The sequence below is a fragment of the Molossus molossus genome, unplaced genomic scaffold (genome assembly GCF_014108415.1).
Source record: "Molossus molossus isolate mMolMol1 unplaced genomic scaffold, mMolMol1.p scaffold_m16_p_20, whole genome shotgun sequence".
Classification (NCBI taxonomy): Eukaryota; Metazoa; Chordata; class Mammalia; order Chiroptera; family Molossidae; genus Molossus; species Molossus molossus.
This window is the reverse complement of record NW_023425356.1, coordinates 28,678,923-28,703,087: the sequence shown is the minus strand read 5'-3', so window position 1 is coordinate 28,703,087 and position 24,165 is coordinate 28,678,923. Positions and strand designations below refer to the sequence as shown.

The 24,165-nt window shown below is 46.9% G+C and overlaps 1 protein-coding gene across 2 annotated transcripts in view; it reads left to right on the top strand.

Moving 5' to 3' along the window:
- The window catches only part of KCNJ10 (potassium inwardly rectifying channel subfamily J member 10), a 30,099-nt gene extending 8,208 nt beyond the window's left edge, over positions 1-21,891 (top strand). The window contains exons 1-2 of one of the 2 annotated variants that reach the window (XM_036272892.1): positions 15,043-15,089; positions 19,240-21,891. In XM_036272892.1, coding sequence (XP_036128785.1) covers positions 19,240-20,379 — 1,140 coding nt within the window. In that variant the 5' untranslated portion in view covers positions 15,043-15,089 and the 3' untranslated portion in view covers positions 20,380-21,891. Of the gene's footprint in view, positions 1-15,042; positions 15,090-19,239 lie in introns of those variants that run through there. The other variant, XM_036272891.1, reaches the window with a different exon arrangement.
- Positions 21,892-24,165: the final 2,274 nt, after the last annotated feature.

The following is a 24,165-nucleotide window of genomic DNA, read 5'->3' as shown; positions in this document are numbered from 1 at the left end:
GCCCAGGCCCACAGACCCGCACGCCTGCCACCATCCACTCGCAGATGCCCCTGCCCACTCACCCTCCACCCACCGCTCCTAGTACTCCCCCCACCAGCCTCAGGCGGCCCAGCACCCATCCTCCCCCCATGCCCTCGCTGCCCCCTGCTGCTCCAACACAGGTTATAACAAGTTTGCACTTGTTGTGACCTCAAGAATGTGGCCCTGGGGCGGGGAATGTCCGGCTGCCCAAACCTACTTGCTTATACGTTAACCACAGACATGGCCTCTGCTGAACTCTGAGCACAGTGCCCCCCATCTGACCATGGAGAAGTTGGTGAGCCAGGGCTCCCGTCCCTTCCCCAGCGGACCAAGCGCGCTGGGGAGCTCTGCAGGGATGACTGAACCCCGGCCTGTTGCAGCACAGGCCCAGAGGGACCGTTCTTGCATTTGCCCAGTGCATCTGGATGTGTCACAGCCCCTCATGGCCCTGTGAGGTGGATGGGGCAGTTACCATTGTCCCTGGGAGAGGTGACGTGATGTGTCCAGGTAGCAAGGCTGGGATGAGAATGGAAGTTTCTTGCCTCTAGGTGTTTTGGGGGTTTTGTTTTTTTGGTGATTTTTGAGGGTCATTATCTGCTTCTTGGCTTTACTTGGATGACCCCATGTGGAATTTTCACAGAGCTTTTACCCACCTTCCCTGAGAAGGAGTGGGGGCAGGGTGGGGGTGAGCAGGGTGAACGACAGGGATAGGAAGCGAACTAGGATTCTGGGTCTAGAAAGAACCTCAAAAGGTCACCTTGACCCTTCCACTGCCTCTAGGCAGAGTGAGCCTAAACCTTTCATTCCCTCCCCTCCCCCTAGCTCCACTCCTCTCCTGACTCCGGGTGGCTGGAGAGAAGCCCCCCTGCCTTCTTGCCTGGGTTTAAGAGTCAGATCTCTGTGGATCACGAGTCCTTCGTGATGCTTGGTTTTGACCCCCTGCTACTATTCTACATCTGTGCACGGATCTGTAGGGGCGTCTATGCCTCTCCTACTATTCTGGTCTGGGGAATCTTATGAAAGCCTGGAGCAGGTGCCCTAAAAAGGGAGTTAGATGGAGGGGCCACCAGGGCCCCAAGGATCTGAGGGCTGCCTGCACAGTGCTGTGCTGGGACTCGAGGTGGTGGATGGGGTCACAGCTGCAGAAACTCCATCAGATGGAGAGCTAAGCTGATCTTGGTTTGCTTATCTGCTAATATTACCGAACACTTATCTCCACGATGTTTCCCTTACATCAGAATGACACACACCCTTACAGGACCTTTCTATCCTTAACCCTACTGCTCACCTAGAACGCTCCCTCTGTGGCTACAGGACTTGGCTTAAGCCACCTCATCCAGAACACACGTCCCCCACCCTTATATGCTGGTGTGGTTCTTCTGCCTCCAAACGCACCTTGCCAGTGTCCCCTGGTGGAGAATGCCTGCCTCACATATAACTCCGACCCTTCCAGCTGCACGCAGGCCGTTAGCTGCTGAAAGAGGGAGGACGGGGATATCGTCACCTCTGACTCTAGTTCTGCATCTCGTCAGTCTTCATGCCACCCCTATCCTATCCTTCTCTTAAAACAAGGAAACTAGATAAGCTACAAGTAGAAAGTTGGGGAGGGTGTAGAGAGATCCCTCCCAGGGTGACCCCCTTAGAATTCTCTGTGTGAGGGTCAGAGGTTGTTCTCTGTACATGAACCGGGAGCCCCGAGAGGGAGAAGAGGTTGAGAGAACCCCTATCAGGGAAGGTGGCTCCGTTTCCTTGATATTCCTCCTGAGTGTAGGGTGCCTATGGGTCTCTATCTCCACCAAGGGTAAAAACAGGACTAAACTGCTTAGCAGCAGAAGGAACATTTTGACATAACAGGAAGCATGTCTTGGGTATCAAGTATTACTACAGGGGAAGGATGGAAAGAGGTAGAGAACTCACACCCCCTGATGAGAAAGAGAGGTCTATTGAACAAAGGCTGGTGCTAGGGAGGGGAGAGAGTTCCAAGGTTGTCCAGAGCCCCTGGGGCCATGGGATTTCCAGCTGTCTCAAAGAAGTCTCTTGTCCATTTTCACACCCCCAGTAGAGAACATCACTGAATCTGCCCCCTACCAATGGCCAGCTGTTTGCTGTTTTTTCATGATCTTGATGACATGTATCTGGGCCAGCTACTGCAGGGGTGAGGCGGATTCCTGATACCTGCTAATGGGTAGGGCACATTGGACACCTCCTTGGCCGTGGCTGTGGCTGGACAGGGGAAGAGCTCAATGGATAATGTTCCAAGGTTGGCTCTCCACCACCTAGCCCTTCAGAACCCCAGGGTCAAGACAGAGTCTTGTAGGAAGAGGGAGGCTGGGATGAGGAAGAAGGCCAGGGTTATTACTCTGATTCTGATTAAAATCACATGTGCTACTAGCTAGCTGTGTGGTCATCGGAAAGTTACTCAGCTTTTCTGGACCTGGGCTGCTTGTCCAGTGAAATGGGGTTGAACGGGTGACCACGAGCACCTCCAGCGTGGATGTCCTGACAGGACGGTGGCAGGTGAAAAGCACGGGCTTCTGTTTAAGCAGACTTGGGTTCACTTCCAGTGGTCCCCTGGGCAAGTCAGCTGCTGTTTCTGAATCTGGTTTCCACACCCCCCACATGAGGGGAATGGCACTACCGCCTCCAAGGAGGACAGAAGGATGTGGTGCACACATTCCCAGCACAAGCCTGGCTCGTCGTGGGGGCTGAGGTGGGGAAGTCCATGGCACTGTGGGAGCGTGGAGGAGGGGCCACCAATCCTCCTGGGGGCGTGGGCATCCAAAGGGCTTCCCAGAGGAAGGGGCATCTAAGCTGTGGCCTGACGTGGGTATAGAAATTAACTAAGCAAAGTGGGAGAGCGCCATGGAAGAGGCCCTGTTATTTGCCAAGGATTTTTGTTGGTAAGAGAAAGCAGAGCCTCGTCAAGAGCTGAGAGGAGCTTAGTGTGGCTGGAGGACAGTGTGTTTGTGAGGGAGTGGACAGAGTACAGAGAACATCGGCACTGGAGGGGGCAGCAGGGGTCAAGTTATTATGGCCTCTGTCCCACCTATAATTCCAGGGGCGTAAGAGCTGGTGACCCTCTGCTTCCCCTCCATCTTCCATTTCCTACTCTCTCCTTTTTTCCCAAGTCTCAGTCCCACTGTCCTTGGTCGCTGGGCACCAAAAACCACCGAGCTCCTCAGTAGGACCTTGTCAGTCCAGGGAGAAGCTCAAGTCCAAAGTTGTCCTACTCTGGAAGTTTTGGCCCATGTCAGGAGTTTTCTGCCTCTCTGCCACTGTGAAAGAGGAATTTAGCTCCAACAGAAGATTCTGAATTTCTGGCCTCGAGCCCTACTGTTAAGTATTTTGCACACCCCCTTTCGCCTTGGTTTCCCCATCTGGCCCTCCACTGCAGACAGTAGGGAGAGGATAGTGTGGAGTTAGGACTTGGGGAAACCAGAGAAAAGGTGGGGTAAAGGCAGATGGGGAGACCAGATCAGTGCCCCCGACTGTTGGGGGGTTGAAACTTCAGTAGGAAGCTGGGAAGGAAAATTTCCCAAGGAGGAAGCATGTTACACACCAAAAAGGGGCCTGAGGGAGGAAAAAGAAATGTAGAAGCCCAATCCTACAGGCTCCTTTAAGCCAAGAAAGAGTTAGCCAAAGCTCTGTATTAGACACGAAGGAGGACAAAAATATGAGCAAAACATAGGTTAAGAATCAATTCCAAAAAGATCTATTTAAAAAAAAAATTTTTTTATCCTCACCCGAGGTCATTGTTCCATTTTTTTGTTCAGATAGAGTGGGAGGGAGAGAGAGGGAGAGAGAGAGAGAGAAACATCGATGTGAAAGGGACACATCGAGTGGGTGCCTCTTGCACAGCCCAACCAGGACCCACTGCAACCGAGATATGTGCCCTTAGCGGCAACCGAACCCGGGTCTCTCTGGATGGTGGGCTGACGCTCTAACCGCTGAGCCAAACCGGCCAGGGCCAAAAAGGTCTGTTTGGGAAGACGGGCATGGTCCTTCCTGGACCATGGGAAGGTGACATTCCTCCTATGGGAGCTGCTCCTGAGGGTGCTTCTATACTGAGGAGTGACTCTCCTCCTCCCCTACATTGCCTTTTGGACCCCACCAACGAGGCCCAAGCCCTCCCTCATCACTAGCCAGTACAACCTGTAAGATCACAGAGAAGAAAGTGTATAGAAAAAGGCCTTCATGTGGGGTCTAGTGAGCCTGTCTGTTCTCGCAGGTGAGGAACCTTACTAGTCCTGGGACCCTAAGGACCAGGCCCCATCAGCGTGGCCCCTCTCTGGTTTCTCAGACTCTGGGAGCATATCTGGTGACAGCTCACTAGCTCACTGGCCTCCACCCCAAACACCTTATCTCCTGAGGCCTGGCCATACTGGGCTTTGAGAAGCCTGCCAGCTGCCTGGAGCCACCAAGGCTGGGGACAAGCAGGAGGGCAAGGGGACGGAGGGCAGTAGCTGAGGAAGTTGGCGTCATGCAGCATTCTTCATGTATACCCTCCAACCTCTCAGCAGGGGGGAGAGTTTCGGAGGGAGCCTGCTCTTGGGCATTACAGGGAGGTGGAATGAAGCAGAGCGGGTTGGAAGCTTTCTCCGATTCTGGGACTAGGTGAATCCTACCCCCACAGTCACTGTTTCCCTAGAGAAAGGAGAAGTCAAGCAAGGGTTAACCTTGAGCATCATCAATCCCACTGGCATGCGGAGGAGCAGCGTGACAAAGACCATAGGACTGAAGACAGAGGTTCTGGCTCAGCAGATGAATAACCGTCAGCAGGTTACTTGACCTGTCTGAGCCCTTGTTTCTCTAATTTAGTAGATACTTTCCTTCATCTACAAAGTAGGGTAATAATAATAATATCTTATATGTGTCTAAGGGCCTTACAGATTTCACATACTTTATGTCATGTAATCCTCACCACACAATGGAAGGTTTTATTGCCTCCTTAGGTGAGGAAACTGAGCCCTGGAGAGATTAAGAGATTGACTGAAGTTCCCAAAGCTAGCAAATGACACAGACCGGGATGACAAACAGTGGGAAAGAAGAATAGATCGGGACCTTTGGCTGTGACCCAGACATGCCAGGATAACAAATAGGTTTCATTTGTTAGGCCAACTCCATTTGATTGAGAATGGCTCTCTGTATCGCCATGTTGAGGAAGGTTCTGAGGCTCAGTGAGAAATAAAGTACTGGGATGAAGGTGGTATCTGTCAAGGGCGAGGGACAGGGTTAGTGATGGCCCACTTGCTGTGTGTTGACACTCCGAGCCCAGAATCAGAGCAGGAATTTCAGGTTCAAGTTCTTTTTCTATAGTAACCAATTAAGTTAAATGACAAAGTACCAGCTTAAAAAGAAAACTAAGATAGAGTCTCTGCCTTCAAAGAGCTCACAATCTTTCCAGAAGGACAGAGATGTGCAGTATTGATGGTGTGGCGAAGGGTCCTAGCAACACGGAGGAAGAGCACGTCCCGGCGGAGGGCATTCTGGGCAGAAGGCACCGCGAAAGCACAGGCGTGGGCATGCCTGCAGAGCGAATGCAAGTATCGGAGGAGAGGCTGTGAAAAGCAGGGTGGAATCAGGTGGTGAAGGGTTCTGAATGGGGGTGAGGAGTTTGGGTTTCACGACAAGAGCGGTGGGGCTCATGAGAGGACTTGAAGCAGGAGCAACGGGAAAGGCCCTGCGGCAGCAGAGGTGGGGGGAGACGAGGAAGGCGAGGCTGGGGCAGGGAGAGCAGGATCATCGCCATATTTCAGGCAAAAGAGAATATGGACCGGAACCAGGGAAGCCTCCAAGGAGATGGAGGGGAGCCCACAGAGGCAGAACTGATAAGACCCAGTGGCCAACCAGATGAGGGACAAGAGAGAAACCCCAGCCTCGGGTACCGAATGGATAGTAACGCTGTGATCAAGAAGGGAAACAAAAGAGATTCCCCTTTGCGGAGAGAGGACGGGAGTCTGCGCACATGGAAACTGGACCGCTTCACGTGGAGGGAGCCAGTCCGTACTTGGACAGACAGGCAGAGGGAGGTGGAATCCAAGGGAGGGGAGGAAACAGCTGAGGAAAGGAGAGTGGATGGTTAGAGCTGAGAGCGGGGTGGATCCCTGAGAAATGCCAACAGATGAGGGCAAAGGAGAGATCACAGCGCAAGAGAGGGATCAAAAGTAATGGAGCGGGGCTCCGGCCGGTGTGGCTCAGCTGGTGTGTCATCCTGGACACCAAAAGTCACCGGTTCTACTCCAGGTCAGAGCACATGCCCAGGTTGCAGGCTTGATCCCCGGTCAGGGTGCATGTGGGAGATCTAGAAACATTGGTGTTTCTCTCTGTCTCTATCTCTCTCTAAAAAGTCAATAAAAATATATTGAAAATTTTTTTTAAAAAGTGATAGAGAGGGAACCTGGAGACAATGTCAGAGAGTAACAGTGAGGCTCTCCTCATATTTATTGCTTCACAATGCTCTTGTATATACGCTCTCAACACATTCTCCCAATACCATGGTGAGGAAGGTATTATTAGGTCCTTTTTGCAGATAAAGGAAATGGAAACTGTGATTTGCCCCCAGTCATGAAGCCTAGAAGTGGCCACTTAAGGTCTATTCAAGCTCTACAAAACCAGTGAATTCCCCCATCACAGGAAGAGCCCAGTGAAAAAGTGTCCAGAACAGACAGATTGGTCATCAGTTTCAAATGCCATAGGGAGACTGCTGGGGTCAAGGACTGAGGAAACACCCATGGATGTGATGATTGGAAGGTCAGCTGTGACCTTGGAGAGAGCTCTGTGCTGCTCAGCTGCCACCCAACCTGGCTGTGTGCGTCAAGAGGAATTGTTTCTAATGTGTTTTGTAGACTGCAGAGCCTCATGGTCTATAGGTGGCTGATACTCTTATTTTTATTGTTATTGAATATTAGTAGATTGAAACATTTGATATTAATGACATGGGACCCAATTTTTCACATTGGCAATTTCAAAAGGTTCAACCTAATAGTAAAAGGAGTGGGCTGGTGTGGGGGCAGTCTATGAGAGACCAGCAAGCTCTAGAGTCAAGGGCCATCCTGTGGGGCTGGGGAGCCCTGCCCCCTGGTGGTAGGGAAGTAATGTTTCGTCCTGGGCAGAGAGGGGCAGATACCTGGTGAAGTTTCAAGTTTGCAGGAGTTCCCCCTCATCTCCTGCCCCCCATACCCCCATCTGTAGTGATATCAGCCTCCTCTGCTGGAAGTGCAACTGGGTGGGGGTAAATTCTTCCAAGGAGACCCTGTCCTTTTGTCCAGGAAAATACTTCTTATCTTTAAACGGGTGTGAACTCCTCGACCAGTGTCTTCAGGAGCCGAGGCCAGATGATGAGTGATTGGTCAGAGAGCAAGGGCAGGCTGGCACATGAACAAGAGATTCTGAATTGACATCTTGGTCATCGCTTGTTTCCACCTAACTCAGCCCAGACCCTCTGAGGTCTCCCCCAGTGTCCGTGGGAACCTCTTCAGTGTCTCATGTCTTACTGATAACAGCAGAATAACAACGACAATTGAAGTTATTACTATTAATGCCATTGCTTCCAGCTCTATCTTAGCACTGATACTGATTTTTCTGGCTCTTTAGTGGAGGTGACGAGGGATGGGTTAACATCTGAGGTGAGGACCCAGATGGGGCCAGGCCAAAAGGCTCTTGGAATCGCTGGAGCTGGGGCTAGGGAGGCAGTGGTACATCCTTTGTCCTGAGCTGAACTCTGCTCAGTGCCAAGCTCCTCATGCAGGACCAGGATGTGCAGCCTGCTGCCCCACATGGTGGGTAGGAGCAGACACTGTGGCCCAGTGGTGACTTGGGGTGGGGTTTGCTGCCAGTGGACTGGAGGGGGTGGGCAGGGGCATTAAAGAGGCAGTACTCATTTGCTGCATGTGCCAGCAAGTCATCTTCCCTCTCCAGCTGAGGACAGAGTGGGTCCCTGAGATACCCTCTCTGGACAATTCTTGGCAGGAGCTGTTCCCTTCCTGCGAGGGACAGAAAGTACTGCCTGACACTGGGGCAGAGGAAGGGGCAGTGGTCCTGATCAGCCCACATTGATAGGCGGGCGCAGTTTCTGGACAGAGAAGAACATCTGACATGGCCCCATCTCTGTCCCTCCCTCACTTGACTGGAACTACACAGGGGGGTCAGAAGGGCCAGACAGAGGTCACAGGCTCCCAGGAAATGCTCTGAAAGCTTTTATCCTTTCCTTTGATCAGACTATGAGAACTTTCCAAACGTTGACACAAGGGAAGAAAAGCCTATTCTTCCCTGGGCCAGGGCCTTGGTGTCAGGCCGAGGCTAGAGGATGGGAGGGAAGGGGACGGAGACCTGAGGGTGGGGGCAGAGGCAAGGGTGACTCAGCGGGCTGGGCAGGCCCTGGGCACACACTGCCCTCTTTCTCCCCACCTCAAGATTTGTGTGCATCCGCTTTACTTTTATTTATTTCTCTTTGGGGCAGGACAGGAGGGAGATTCATGAATAGAGACATCAAGTTTGGAAAGAACCCCAAACCCAACTCTATTCTTCTTCCAACCTTGAGGGCTTACATAATCCTATAGTGCTTTTCTTACTGGCCTTCCTGTTATTTATTTATTTATTACCCCCTCCCCCCCACCCCAGGCCATTGAGACATTGAGAACACTTAAAACCCAGAAATGTCTCCTTTTGTTCCCCAGTGCAAACTGGTCTCCTCTTCTGGAGGCTTCCGAGGTTGCTATACAAGGCTCCATGTCCAAAAAAAGAGACACATGGTTGGTGAGAGGAGGCTGAGTAGCTGTTTCCTCTCCACTGAGGCCAGTGGGAAGGATGGGACGGAACTGCAGTGGAAAGGACTCAGGCTGGACTAGAGTTTTAAAGCAGGAAGTGACCTTGATCATCCTTGAACACAGTGTCTCCCAAACTGACCCAACTCATTCTGAAAGGCAGAGGAGAGAGAATTATACCCCAAGTATACAAGCGTGAGCCACACATTGGATATCTCTGAAATTCATTTTTTAAAATTATGCAAATTTTTAAATTCTACTCTATAATAGGTCATTTAATATTACAATAAGATTTTACTTTAAAATCTTTGAGTAAAATGGATATTTCAGGAAAATACATGAAATGTAATCCCGTGGCTTGGAGTACCTCCTGGCACACTGGCCTGAGACAAGTGAGACTAATACAATGCCCCTACTCCACCAGCGAGGACATAAAGGCTGTGATGTTTAGAGACTTGCCCAAGGTCACTGCTAGTCACTGGCAGAGCTGAGACTGGCTCCTATGTCTCTTGCTTCCCGGTCCACTCACTTTCCGCCAGGCAATGCTGCCTCTTCGTTCCTGGCGTGTCTGATTCTCGCACTCCACCGCAGAATGTTATGTGGGGCACGCACCCTGCTCAGCTGTCTGAGACGAGTGTGGATTCGGAGACCAGCCTAGCCTCAGCTTCTGAGGCTCATAGTGCTTCAGATGTGTCTGTTTGTATACAGGGCTCCCCCAACACAGAGCACTTGGGTGTGTTGGGCAGATACTGGGATGGGGTGAGCTGGTACCACCACTCCCTATTTCTATCTACCTGCCCATTTATCTATACCCCCAGTGAGTGGTTCAGGAATACTTTCAAACCTAGAATAGTTGGATTAGTTAATAGTTATAGTGAAAACTTTCTATCTGACCCTATTTCCAAATTCCTAAATCGAGAAGCTGTTTTCTAGAGGTAAGAATTAGGGAGACTCGGAGGCTGCACGGCTTAGAATGTCTCTGCTGATGTGGACCTGTTGATGGAGATACAGCTTGGTACAGAATGTGAAGGTCAGAGCTGTGATTAGATGGGTAGCATACTATTTCTCCATCTTACCATCTTCAAAAATCAGCTCTCCAGGATACAACACAGGAGGCGGAAGAAACCATGAGAAGAAGGGACAGTCCAGACAGATGTGTAGGGAATGAAAAGACAAAGAGGAAGGTGCAAAGGAGGACAAAGGAGGAAACACTTTAGTAAGAGCATGAAATATTAGAGGCGGCAAGTGGGGCAGAGCAGATGATAGAAGACATGGGGAGAGAGCTGGGAGCAGAGCCCAAGGGAAGGAAATGGGGAGAATAAAGACATGCCATGCAAGCCCAGGAGAAGGAACTCGGGATAATGCAAAAATAAGAACCTCACCACCAACCATCATGCACTCCTGGGCATCACTGCCAGTGAGTTTTCGTACCAGGCTGGCCCCTGCTTACCTCCTAGTGTGCTCCAGGTGTCAACTCTGGTTGCTGAGTGTTGGACGTGCTCAGTGAAGGCAAATTCATGATAGGATTCCCTTGAAGGCATCGTGTAAGGGACTTTGGAACACAGCTGAGGTTCTAATCTCAGCCCAGCTACTTGTAAGTTGTCACCTGGGCTCTCGGAACCTGTTTCATCAGCCATCATGAGGAGGAAAACTCTTTTACAGAGTCGTTGCAGAAAATGTGACTTGCTGGTCTAAAGCAGGCATTTCGGTAAATGATAGTTCCCTCCTTCTCTCTCATTCTATTTCCTTGAACTGAATGTTAGAAAGAGGAAGGATTCCACAGGAAGGAAAGAGAGATCACCTGGTGGCTTTGGGAAAGGACATCCAACAGGCCAGAGCACCAGGGGAAGAGGCCACAGGGCTCCACTCCACTGGGGCGGTTGTCCCTCATTCTAGCGACCTGACCTTCAAACACATAAAACAGGAGGGTGTTACAGATCAGAGTACATCATAGTTTCTCTAATTTGTACTGTAAAATCTCTCATGTGCTCCAAGAACTTCAACCAAAACAAATGGCTCTTGCCCCCTGGCTGGCCCTGGGTTTCCTCAGTTAATACCTTTTGCTCATACTGCTCCCCCTTCCCTAGAAGGGCCTTCTCTTTGACCCCCAAGCCCCAATCTCCAAGGGTCCAAATCTTGCTTATCCTTCAGGTCCAGTCCCATTGCCACATTTCTCTATAAAGTCTTCCCTGAGTGAGACAGTCAGATCTGCAGGAAAAATCCAACTCCTGGTTGTTACTTAGTTATTATGTTTTCTAGGATAAATGGCTGGTTCAGGAATATTATGAGTTAGCATAAAAAAATCACCAATGACCTTGCCCAGTGCCTAGCATGTAATAGGTGCCCAATGAATGCATGTTAACTTCCTTCCCAGCCCTGCTCCTTTAGGCTAATGTCACCATCCCCTTTGCAAACTCCCCTAGCACTTCATGGATACCCCTTCTATGGCCTCAGCACTTCATACCTCGTTTATGGTTGCCTCCCTTATTAGATTATAAGGTCCTCAAGGTCAGAATCTACATCTAATTCATCTCCATATTCCAGTGTCTTGTTTTGAATCTGGCACCTAGTAGATGCTAAAACACAAAAAGAAAAACAAAAGTTTATGAATGCACAAAAACGCAGCTGAAACTGCATGGGTCTTCCCGTGTGGTAGGAAACATGCAGGAGTTGGGGGCAGCTTAGAATCCACGTGTAACTTTTGATTCCCTAAAAACGTAACTGCTAACAGCCGGCTGTTGACTGGAAGCCTTGCTGACAACAGAAACAGATGATTAACACATATTTTGTATGTTGTATGTATAATATACTGTATTCTTACAATAAAGTAAGCTAGAGAAAAGAAAATGTTATTTAATAAATTATAAGAGAAAATACATTTACAGTATTTGATGAAAAAAATTGCATATTAGTGGACCCACACAATTCAACTCTTTGTTCAAGGGTCAACTGTATTTCTTTTCTGTTTTTTTTTTTTTGTTTTGTTTTTTTTAAAGCTTTACCTGAGGATATGTTTTTTATTGACTTTTAGAGAAAGAGGAATGGGGGGGGGGAGAGAGATAGAGATAGAGATAGAGATAGAGAGAGAGAGAGAGAGAGAGAGAGAGAGAGAGAGAGAGAGAAACATCCATGTGAAAGAGAAACAATGATTGGTTGCCTCCCGTGTGCACCCTGACCACAACCTAGGTATGTGCCCTGACCAGGAATCAAACCTGCAGCCTTTTTGGTTTATGGGACAATGCTCTAACCAAATGAGTCACCCAGCCAGGGCTCAACTGTATTTCTGATCCACAGTTGGGAATCGTGTATGTGGAAGACTGACTTTTTTGACTGTAAGTGGTCAGCACCCCTAATCACTATGTTGTTCAAGGGTTAACTGTATGTATATGTATATATAGATGCATAGTCAGAAAAGGAAGGTATTAAGATCATGGAGATAAGAGAAGGCTTTATGGCAATGGGACCATTTGAACTGGGCTCTGAACGTGATCTTGGAAATGTAGAAATAAGGAGAAAGGGGAGGCCAGGAAGAGAGAAGAACATGGGTATATACAACAGGAAGCAGGGGACAGTTCGTTTGCCTGAAGCTTACCACAGGAAAGAAGAGATAGGAAGTAAGACTGGAAAGGAGGTTTAGAAGCAGATCAAGGAAGGCCATATATCCAGACTGAGTCTGACCTCTCTTTGGTAGATGAAACAGAGAAATTGAAATCTTTTGAGTTGGGGAAAGAACTGAGACATTTATAGTGTGATGAAAAGTGAATGGATTTGGGAGACAGAGGACGTGAGCATGAGTCCAGTTCCACAATTTACTGAGTCTCATCATCTCTCTGAGCTTCAGTTTTCTCAATCATAAAATAAGGATTATAATCATAGTACTTTATAGGAATGCCATGAGAATGAAATGTGAAAGTTCTTTGTAAAGCACTGGATACATGCTCATGGATTTGCGATTAGAGATCTAATTGAGGAAGAGTAATCCAGTAGAAGAGTAGGGTGAATCTGAGGAGAGAAGGAGTGGAGACAGGAGAGGAGTAGGAGCCAATGCAGAGATTTAGCCAAACGACATTAAGACAGTGAACTGAAGAGGCACAATAACACAGCACGTGACTACCGATGACTGCTGGGATGTGGAAGGAGAGTTAGAGATGCTCCGAGGGTTTTCATTCTGGTAACTCAGAGGATGATGGCACCATAAGCTATTTACAAAACCAAAATGGGGCAGCAGGTAGAAGAAGAGAATCTGTTCACATTTGGAAATCAATGCATTTAGTACTAGTACCCAAAGGTACTTTTAGTCAAGTTGCTCTTGCCACAGAGAAAACACAAAGTTCTTTGCTCAGGGGTATGTCGCTGCCCCTCCAACATGTTGGGTTTCAGAAAGTGTACAACTCTCCCCTGCCCCCTCCACCACTGCCCACTCCACCACTGCCCATGGGAGGGGGTTGAAGCTTCCTTTCTAGTCACTTAATTTGACACAGTCCACTCTAATGCCCACAGCTATTTACAAGGCTCATTCTCCCTCTCCAACTGCAGGCAAAGGGAACAGCTGACCCGGAGGAGAGCTGGGCCTGATGCCTTGGGGCTTGCTTTCTCCTAGTTTTTGAAAAAAGGATTTGTAAACATCTGCAGCATTAGTGGAGCCTGTGTAAACATGGGTCCCTCCCACTCTGCTGTGGAGTGCCTGAAGGTTTCCATAAACTCAAAGCACCTCCTGTGAGGTAGACCAAGGCTGCCCTCACTTGGGCCTCTGTCCAGATCAGGCATTTAGCCATTCATTTACTCCATTTTTCTTAACCAACTGCACTCGGTACTGGGGAAATGGCCTGTGGCCTTAAATTAAGAACTTACAGAAGACAAATGTTGGTAACAACATTGCAAAGCACTATGATTTTATTTATTTATTTATTTATTTATTTATTTATTTATTTATTTATTTATTATTGAATTTATTGGGGTGACATTGATTAGTAAAGTCATATAGGTTTCAGGTATACAATTCTCTAACACATCATCTATATATTGTATTGTGTTCAAATCTCCTTCCATCACCATTTATCCCCCCTTTACCCTCTTCTACCTCCTCCCACCCTTTTCCCTCTGGAAATCACCATACTTGTGTCTGTGTGTATGAGGGTTTTGTTGTTTTCGCTTAATCTCTTCACCTTTTTTCACCTTAACACTCCTCTCCTCTGACAGCTGTCAGTCTGTTCTCTGAGTCTGTTTCTACTTTGTTAGTTTATTTTGTTCATTAGATTCCACATATAAGTGAGATCATATGATACTTGTCTTTCTCTGACTATCTCATTTCACTTAGCACAATGCTTCTAGGTTCATCCATGCTGTTGCAAAGGGTAAGATTTCCTTCTTTTTTTTTTTTACAGCTGAGTAGTATTCCATTGTGTAAATGTACCACAGCTTTTGTAATCCCCTCATCCACGAATGGGCATTTGGGATGCTATTGTAAGTAACACTGCAATTAACATAGAGGTGCATATATTCTTTCATATTTGTGTTTTGGGTTTCTTTGGATATATTCCCAGAAGTGGAATTGCTGGATCCAATTATGATGTTTTAAAATAGGAAAGTGTGCAAGACCCTGCTCAGTAAACCCATGCTGAGGTGGAGGTGAGGAGACAGAGAAGACAAACTATCCTTTTGATGGTGAAGGTAAACTTCAAAGGGGCAACTAACACTTGAGTTATAAAAGACATGTAGGCTGTCTTCAGATAGGCATGAAGCGGGTCAATGTGAAAGCAGGTCCAAAAGCAGAAAGGATGAAAGTGATGCTCTTTACAGGGCTGGAGTCCAGGGTCCATGTAGAAAGTGGTAAAACAAAAGCCTGTAAGTAGAGACCAAATCAAGAGGCTTGCAGCTTATCCAACAGCAGTGGAGAGCCATGGATCACGTTTCATTACAAGGCACCAGAGCAGTGTTCTTACTCCAGGGCAGTCCTGTACTCCAGTCTCTGATACATCTATTCATTCTGGAGAATTAATGACCCATGAGCTCTCAGGTAAAGAAAGCAAGCTCTGGGTTGATCTACAGGCATGAAGCAAGAGGTGTGAATGGTATTTGGTGAGGGAACATGCAGGATATCACTGTAGGTATGCCTGACCTTTGTTTCAGGGGAAGAATCATTAGTTCAATTTTTAGAGGACAAAGAACTAACATCTCTGTTTCTGTCTCTTTTCACCACCCAGAGGCTGCTCTTGTCTTCAGAATTCTTCAGATCCTGTCCCTGGCATGACAGGGACTGGTTTGGGGAAACAGCACCCTCTAGAGGAAAGAGTACAAGTGTTTCAGGTGGGACAGTAACCATTTCCAGAACTTTGGCTTGCTCCTTTCCCAGGGGCCTGGCCAGCTGGTAGTAGAGTGTAGCTGATTTTGTTTATCTGCTTCTGACTCTTTTCACCGCTGAGTACAAGCTGCTTGGCCGTGGGTGGTGGCACAACAGCTGGGAGCTGCAGATAACAGCTGCAGGAGGCAGATCTAAAGGTTAACAACAGCAGGCACACAGCTGGAGGCAGCAATCACAACAGAGTTTTAGCCAGTAGCTCAAATCTCCAGTGCCCACAAGTCTGTAGCCTCAACACTGGGCTCTAGAAGCTCCAGGCTCTGTCTTCTCTGTCTCAGCTGTGATCCTCCATACAGGGTACCACAGAGGCACCTCCTGAAAACACAAGACCCATGAGAATGAACCTGGGTAACTCAGAAATAGTTGCTACACTTACAAAGTTCTGGACCAGGAGCCAGACTCTACCATTAATCAACTTGGGGCAAATCTCTCTGAGCCTTAGTTTCTAATGGTGCCTTTTCTATTGACCTCATGGTGCAGGGTCAACTTACATATTTATAGATAGTAAAGTGATCTGTAATCAGAGACTATTGTTTTGGGAATGATAAGCAAGGCTTTCCTCGTGTCCCAGGAGCTTCCATTCCCCCCCCCCCCCCCCGCCCCCGACATGCAGAATCTCTGCTCAGCACAAACAAAGCTGGACTTCGATGAAGAATCCCTGAAGGTCACCATAGGAAGTGCCAGGGTAGAGATGGGGAGGAGGAGGCAGGCATTTTTATATCTGTGAGTGGAAGCTTAAAGACAGTCTTTCAATCTCCCAACCAAAGCTTTAATCTCCTCTAAAGAATCTCTGAAAAATACTCATCTAACCTATCCTTGAACACCTCCAGGAACAAGAAGTCACTACCTTTTGAGAAGCTCTTTCCACATTTGGATGTCCTCATTGTTACAGTGTTCTTTGTCATGTCAATCTAGATCTTACCCCCTGTGGTTTGAACTCACTGGTCCTGTTGTTCCTCTTGAAGCTCAAAGAAAAGTCCAAACCCTTCAAACAAAATATTTGCACACAGCCATCATATCCTTCAGATAATTTTTTTCCTGATTAAACTTTGATTTCCTTCAACCATTTCTTCTATGTTCTGGTTCTGAATCTTCTCATAAGCTGATTGTTCTTGATACTCCATATTGCAGGTGTGGGTGAAACAGAGCAGAACAGAATCATCTACTTCCTTATTATAGATACTTCAATTCAACTAAAGTAGCCTAAAATTGCATTGCTATTTTGGTGACCAATACACATAGTTAATTCATACATGATTATTTTCTGCCAAAATCTATTGTCATGGTTCTGCTTTCCAATTCAGACCTTGCTCAGGTAATTTTTGGACACAAATATGTAATCCAACATTTATCATTTTTGTTAGATTTGGCCCATTCCTCTATCTCCTTTTGGATCCAAATTCTGCTCCCAGTTTTTCGTTTGAGATCTGTCCAAGCTTTGTGTCATCCACATAATTGATGGCCACATGTAAAAGGGCAAGCCCACAGATAAGGCTTTCTGGTATATCACTATAAAACTGATTCCAGGCTATCATGATCCACTCACCAGTACCACCGATTTTTATTTTTATTTTTAACTTACGTAGTTATAGTAGCATTCTGTTCATTTTTCTCTGTTGTATCCCGAAGGACATAATGAGAGATCTTGTCAAATATTTTGCTTAGATGTGTTTTATCTATTGCATTTCTCGGATTTGCCAATTTGTTAACCTTGTTATAGTAGGAAATTAGGTTAGTTTGATATGACTTGTTCTTAGTAATCCTAGGTAGGTCCTACTGATAACTGCTTTTCCTCCACTCTACCCAAGTACTCACAATCTTAATGTTCCATTCTAGAATCTTGTCTAGGATCAATATCTCACCTGTTTGTAGTTTGTGAAATGTACCTCATTTTTCTTATTGAAATTTAAAATTATGTTCACTCATCCAGAGCTTTCCAGCACTTCCTCTGTTCTCTAAGAGTTCCTCAAAATCTCTTAGATCTCTTAGAGAGTTTTTATATCTTTTCAAGAGTTTGAGGATCAAATGAGAGGGCATACTAATATGTAAACTAACATAGTATATAGATGCAGGCATTGTGGTGGCTGTTTCTTTCTTTTTTTTTTTTTTTTTTATAGAGTGGGAGGGAGAGAGAGGAAGGGAGAGAGAGAAACATCGACGTGAAGGGACACATCGAGTGCCCGCCACCCGCACGACCAACCAGGGCCGAGGACAAACTGCAACCAAAGTACGTGCCCTTAGCGGGAACCGAACCTGGGTCTCTCCGGACCGCAGGAGGACGCTCTAACCGCTGAGCCAAGCCGGCCAGGGCTGGTGGCTGTTTCTTAATATTTCTACTACTACTGAGTACTGAATGGGGCTTTACTAGGGATCTAAATAAGAATTCTTCAACCTGGCTGGTGTGGCTCAGTTGGTTGGGCATCATCCCATGCACCAAAAGGTTGCCAGTGCGATTCCCAGTCAGGGTACATGCCCGGGTTGCAGGCTCGATCCCCTGTAGAGAACCTGCAGGAAGCAGCTGATCAATGTTTTGCTCTCACATCGATGTTTCTCTCCCTTCCTCTCTAAAAATCAATAAAAATGTTATAAAAAAATAATTATTCAAACTTCAGAACTATAGAGCTTTGCTTTTGCTCCAAAGTAGCTAAAGATATTGGGAAGTGATGACATTCAGATCTGACTGAGTAGTCTCTCTTGGGCAAATGTCCCAAATGGGTGGTGGTAAAATGGGCTCCTGTTGCCTCTGAACATTCTGGGATTCTCATCCATTGGTGGTCTCCAATCTAGCGACTACTTGGGTGGGTATATGAATGGGCCCAAATAATTTAGAGTTCTCAAGGCATAAGGCCATAGAGAAGATAGAGTAGGGGTCAGTGTGAAGAAGAATGATAAAACACAGTGGCTCAGACTTCTCAGACAGGAGAATGTGTGAGCCTCTCTGTTCTCCAAGAAGGACCAAACTCTGCAGAGATTACCCTCTTCCTCCTGGAAGATCTGGCCATCAGCTCCAGAGTCAAAGAGCTCAAGTGATTTAAATTCTTTCTCTGCTGGAAAAGTACAAGTTACTCTTTGGGCAGGGATGCCAGATGCCTTAAATTAAGTGAGCTGTCTCCTATTTCAGAGCCTGTCCCACTTTCTACTATCAGGATGTAAGCTTGTGCAGACATAGCCACTAACATACACTCTTAATCTTCCCACTTCACTCAGTTAAGACAATTTTGCCGCCTCCAATTGGGCATTTCTCCCAGTCCTTGGGAAAATGGATTGTTGCTTCTCCTCCACCATTGCTTATTTTTTCTTGCTCTTTTTGTCCTGTCTGTGCTCTTCTTAATACTACTCCAGATCCTAACCCAGGCCAGAGTTGCCCAGATGATGCAAATAGATGATGATGATGATGATGATGATACTAATACTAATACTAATACTAATACTAATACTAATACTAATACTAATACTAATACCTACTGAAATGGGCTGGGTGCTTAGAGAACATCTTGAAGGGTGGAAGAATGGGCAGTTTCTGCTGTTTTCTGAGTCAGATGAATATCTTAGTATTGAGTATTGACTTGGGGCTCGGGGAAAGAATGGAGAAATTAAGGGTATGTGAGTGTTAAGGGGGATTGGCCTGCAAGAATCTCAACAGGGTAGTCATTCTTGCTCATGTCATTCATGAGGGTGGGGAAGGATTCAGAATTAGGGAGCTTCAAAGAATTGGTTTTGTGGTAAATGGAGACCAGTAGAGCCCCTCTTTACTCTGGCCCCACCTTCAAGGAACTGTGAACATATTACTCTTTCCCCTCTGCCTCTCCTAAGAATTACAAATATTAGATTGTATTGTAATTATTTGTTTACTGAACACATGTGTTTCTCACTAGGCTGTGAGTTCTTGGAGAACAAGGATGATGTCATTTTCATCTTTGACTTAACGGCATCTTGCACTGTGCCTGGCATATAGGAAGTGCTCAATAAATATTTACTAATAAAATAACAAATCAGTGGTATCAAAATGAATGTTACTTCTTCCTTCCCATGGGGTGGTGGCTAGGAGTTGGCTGGATTTCTGCAATAACCTCCATTATACTGTCTTGCTCCCTCCAGATGACATCAGTTGCCAAGGTATATTACAGTCAGACCACTCAGACAGAAAGCCGGCCCTTAATGGGCCCAGGGATACGACGGCGGAGAGTTCTGACAAAAGATGGTCGCAGCAATGTGAGAATGGAGCACATTGCTGACAAGCGCTTCCTCTACCTCAAGGACCTGTGGACAACCTTCATCGACATGCAGTGGCGTTACAAGCTTCTGCTCTTCTCTGCGACTTTTGCGGGCACCTGGTTCCTCTTTGGCGTTGTGTGGTATCTGGTAGCTGTAGCCCATGGGGACCTGCTGGAGCTGGGCCCCCCAGCTAACCATACCCCCTGTGTGGTACAGGTGCACACACTCACTGGGGCCTTCCTCTTCTCCCTTGAATCCCAGACCACCATTGGCTATGGTTTCCGCTACATCAGTGAGGAGTGCCCACTGGCCATCGTACTTCTGATTGCTCAGCTGGTGCTCACCACCATCCTGGAAATCTTCATCACAGGTACCTTCCTGGCGAAGATTGCTCGGCCCAAGAAGCGGGCTGAAACCATCCGTTTCAGCCAGCATGCGGTTGTAGCTGCCCACAATGGGAAGCCTTGCCTTATGATTCGAGTTGCCAACATGCGTAAGAGCCTTCTCATTGGCTGCCAGGTGACTGGCAAACTGCTTCAGACCCACCAGACCAAGGAGGGTGAGAATATCCGGCTGAACCAGGTCAACGTGACTTTTCAAGTAGACACGGCTTCTGACAGCCCCTTCCTCATTCTACCCCTTACCTTCTACCATGTGGTAGATGAGACCAGTCCCTTAAAAGACCTCCCCCTTCGCAGTGGTGAGGGTGACTTTGAGCTGGTGCTGATTCTAAGTGGGACAGTGGAATCCACTAGTGCCACCTGCCAAGTGCGTACTTCCTACCTGCCAGAGGAGATTCTTTGGGGCTATGAGTTCACACCTGCCATCTCACTGTCAGCCAGTGGCAAATACATAGCTGACTTCAGCCTTTTTGACCAAGTTGTGAAAGTGGCCCCTCCTAGTGGCCTACGTGACAGCACTGTATGCTATGGAGACCCCGAAAAGCTCAAGCTGGAGGAGTCATTCAGGGAACAAGCTGAGAAGGAGGGCAGTGCCCTTAGTGTGCGCATCAGCAACGTCTGATAGCTTGGTTTCCCACCTCCCTATCCCTTTAGTCTTGCTTCTTTTTTCTTTGGCACTCTGGGTGAGCACATTACCCAGGCTTACTGGAGAGTTCCAGATGCACCCATTCCTTATGCTCTCTCCTTTAACCCAGTGGCCTGTGGGTAGTCTAGGCCAACTGGAGTCCAAGTTTTCCTCCCATTCTCCCCTTTCACCTCATCCCATTTCCACAGCATTATATACACACCCCTTAAGCCAGGATGGGAGAAGGGAGGGAAGATTAGGCTGAAAGGCTTAGAGGTCTCAGCTGTGCTTAGAGACTCACAGTAGAAGGATCATGAAGTTGGATGGATAGACTCCCCACAACCTCCTACCCCCACCAGAAAGGTTGGTGATTTGAGGCTGGAGACCCTTCCTTTTCTAACTTTCTACCTAACAAGTTCCCTAAGGCAATACTCTCAGATGGTCCCCTTAGGGTCTGTGTCCTCAGACATACAGGAAACAGGAATCATTTTATATTGGGGTCTCTACCAACCCATTGAAAGAAGCCATGTTTTTTTTTATGGTGATTTTCTGTTGGCAGCTTTAGACTTAACCTAGGACCTTGGTCACCACTATTTTGCTCTTTCTAGTTTCTAAAATAGACCATGAGGATACCCAGTTCTCTCATAGATGTCTCTATTCCCAGGGAATTGGGTTGACACAGGAAATAGAAAACCTATAGTCATAACCACCACATTTGCACCCATCCTGGATTCTGAACTCTTCAATGTGGAGTGACCACTACAGAGTTACTATCCAAATCCTTGAACCTGTCCTTCATTGCCCTGGGAGGACTGGTTTCCCTGTGTCCTATGAATGGGATGCCCCTCGCCAGTATGTTCCCCTGTAAACAGGCCAGCACCTAGACCCCAGGGTGAGGTCTGAAAATGGTGTTCCAGATTACGCTGCCCATGGCGTCTCCTTTCCTGACCATCCCATTCTTCCCATAACCCCAACATTTCAGAGGAAGGGAGGGAAAATGCAAGGGCCTCCCTCTCTTAATACTGATGTTTCACTAAAACTAGACTCACAGAGCACAGAGTTCCCAGGAAAGTTAAACCAACCAGACCAAGTGGGATGAGTAAATTCTCAGATTTCCAGACTGTTGTATACAGCCTTTGGGAATTGGGGATGTTTTGTTAAGGTTTGGGCAGAAGCACAACTTTGTGACTGGCAGACACTATTCTCCCTGTTACTCCTCCCAGTTCCCTTCTGAAAAGTGCCAACTATTTCATTAGGCGATGCTGGGAGGGAAGGAAATTATACCTCCTGATCAAATAACCACAGTCTCCCTCAGCCATTCCTGACTTGGTATAAATGAATATCAATCTCATTTTACTTTCTTTTGCCATGAGGCCAGTTTCAAGCAAGTTAAAAGGCATACTTTGAGATCAGACGCAGGCCATTCCTTGTTCCCTGGTGGGGACTGTGGCAGGGGCTTGGGAAGGGCATATGGGCACCAGAAAAGTTAGAACTTTTTCTAATACCCCAAATACCATGAGTGCTTCCTGCTCTCATTTAGGTACTGAGGAAACCGCCTCCCACACCTCCACCCCAGAGTGATTTGGTATAGAGTCCCTGTATTAATCCAGTGGCAGTTTATTTAAGGTGGACTCAGCCAACTGTTATAAGCTGTACACTTCTATAGAATGTGTATATGCATCTGTGTGCAGAGCCTTGCAGAGAAATTCACAAAATTTTGAGGCTGGAATCATGGTCACAAGTTACTACAATTGCACAAGATCCTCTATTATTGATCTCTCCTTGAACTCTAATTATATCTTAAAAATGAAGACTGTCTGTCCTCCATTTACTGTAAGCCCCACCATTATTCCCATGCTCTTAAGAAAGCAAGAACCAGAAAAACCTGAAAATCTGAAACAGAATAGAAGGCAAAGAGCCAGATTCTGGGCTCTCAACATTATTCAACATTAGACTTACCTGATTTCTTTCAATGTGTAAGGGCAAAAAGTACTGCAGTGTGTGTGTACGTGTGTCTTATCCATTAGCAAGTCATCCTCCATCTAATTTCTTCTACACACAGCTGCTTTCCTTCTGAGGGAATTACTCCCTTCCCACCCCCTGATGTCTATTCTAAGCTCCCAGATTCTCCTCACATTCTTGGGTAACAAAATGAGAACATTTTCTGATTTTTTGATTCTCCTCCATGATTCCAGACTTTGCTCTAAATTGCACTTTAAATCATCTTGTCCCTTTAATACAACCTAGTTTATTCTCCTATAAGTCCCCCTCCTCTGCCCTCCAGAAAAACACCCCCACCGTCAACACTAGATGGCTCTTAGACTATAGCCCCCATCTCCTCTGAGCTGCAATCCTCTTTCAGGCTTTAGAAGCAGCCATGTCTGGTGAGAAATGAGGCCCTTGACCACACCAGCCATGGACTTGGCATGTCAGGAGAGCACTAGGCACAGATGTTAAGGGGGGAGGTTTCAGAGGATGGGAAAACAACTGGTGAGGGTAAAACAACTGGTGAGGGTAAAACAAAAGATGAGAAAGTGTGCTATTAGGAACTCAGTGAAATTGATGAAACCCTTGAGTTTTACGTGAGCTAGCAAACAAGAAGTAGGTGGAGTTTGGGAAATTAAGATATGATATATAAGAGAGGTTTATATAAACAGATCTCTATATAGAGAAACAGATGTATACAGGACCAAATATACTGAATGTACAGAAAGGAAGTGTTCAGAGATCTTAGCATGGGGGCAGATATCTTGCTCTGGTTTTGGGGTAGGGTTCCCCAGATTTCCAAACTTAACAACCAGTGATCCTAGTTAGTAAGAAAGTGAGATACCCAACAAAAGCTTTCCAGTGTGTGATTATGGGAAAGAGTGGAGCAAGCTTCTCTGCAGAAATAAAAGAGGCATCCATTGAGGCTTCTGATAAAGCTTGTGTTGCTGATAGGACCAGGGAGACAGAAGGAAAAGGGAGACACTCCATCTATAGAAACCTAGGAGAAGTGTCCTGTCACTGTAGCACTTTTAAAAAAATTTTTTAAATAAAAGCACCCTTCTATTTCCCCCTCTTGAAGTATACCGGATTTCCTCTTCTTCCACAAGGGTGGGGCAAATGCAGCTCCAATCCCTGGAGGACTTGGCTATTCAACTGAGAAGCTGAACACTTTGGTGTGTGGAGGAACTAAAGAGGAGCCTTGATCCTAGAATCTAAAGGCCAAGTTGAAAAAGGTGATGGGCCCAAGATACTTCAAAGGCAGAGGCTCAGTTCTCTATGTGGCTGCAAGCAGCCCAAAGAGAATGCTCTCTACGACAGAGGCGTCCTGAGTCCCAGTCCTGGCATTTGGGCATGTGGGCACAGTGCTCTGGCTTTGATGCTTCTGTATAAAAATGAGTGGGGCTACCAGCTGCCATAGAGGATTGTACAGTTACACGAGAGGCTTCCAAGAGCCCTACTCTGTGCTTCACCTAATTATCCCCTCAACCTCCGTCAGCTAATAAGACCATCCAGGGATTTCCCTATAAGGCCTTAGCAGAGAAACAAAGCCAGTTTTACTATTGCTACAAGCCAGGGACACTGTCCCCTCCCCAAGGCTGCTACCCTGTTCCTTTACCTCTGCTATTTAACCTAATTTATTTGTAAAATAACATACTATGTTTGCAATAAAGTTTGCATGGGCCTCCAGGCTCAGTAATGGCCAACTCTATTGAAGTAAAAGTATCTAGGGATAGTTTTCCCATCCATTGCATTCAAGACTAAAATAGGTCAAATTTATCTAAGAAAAAGATGTGT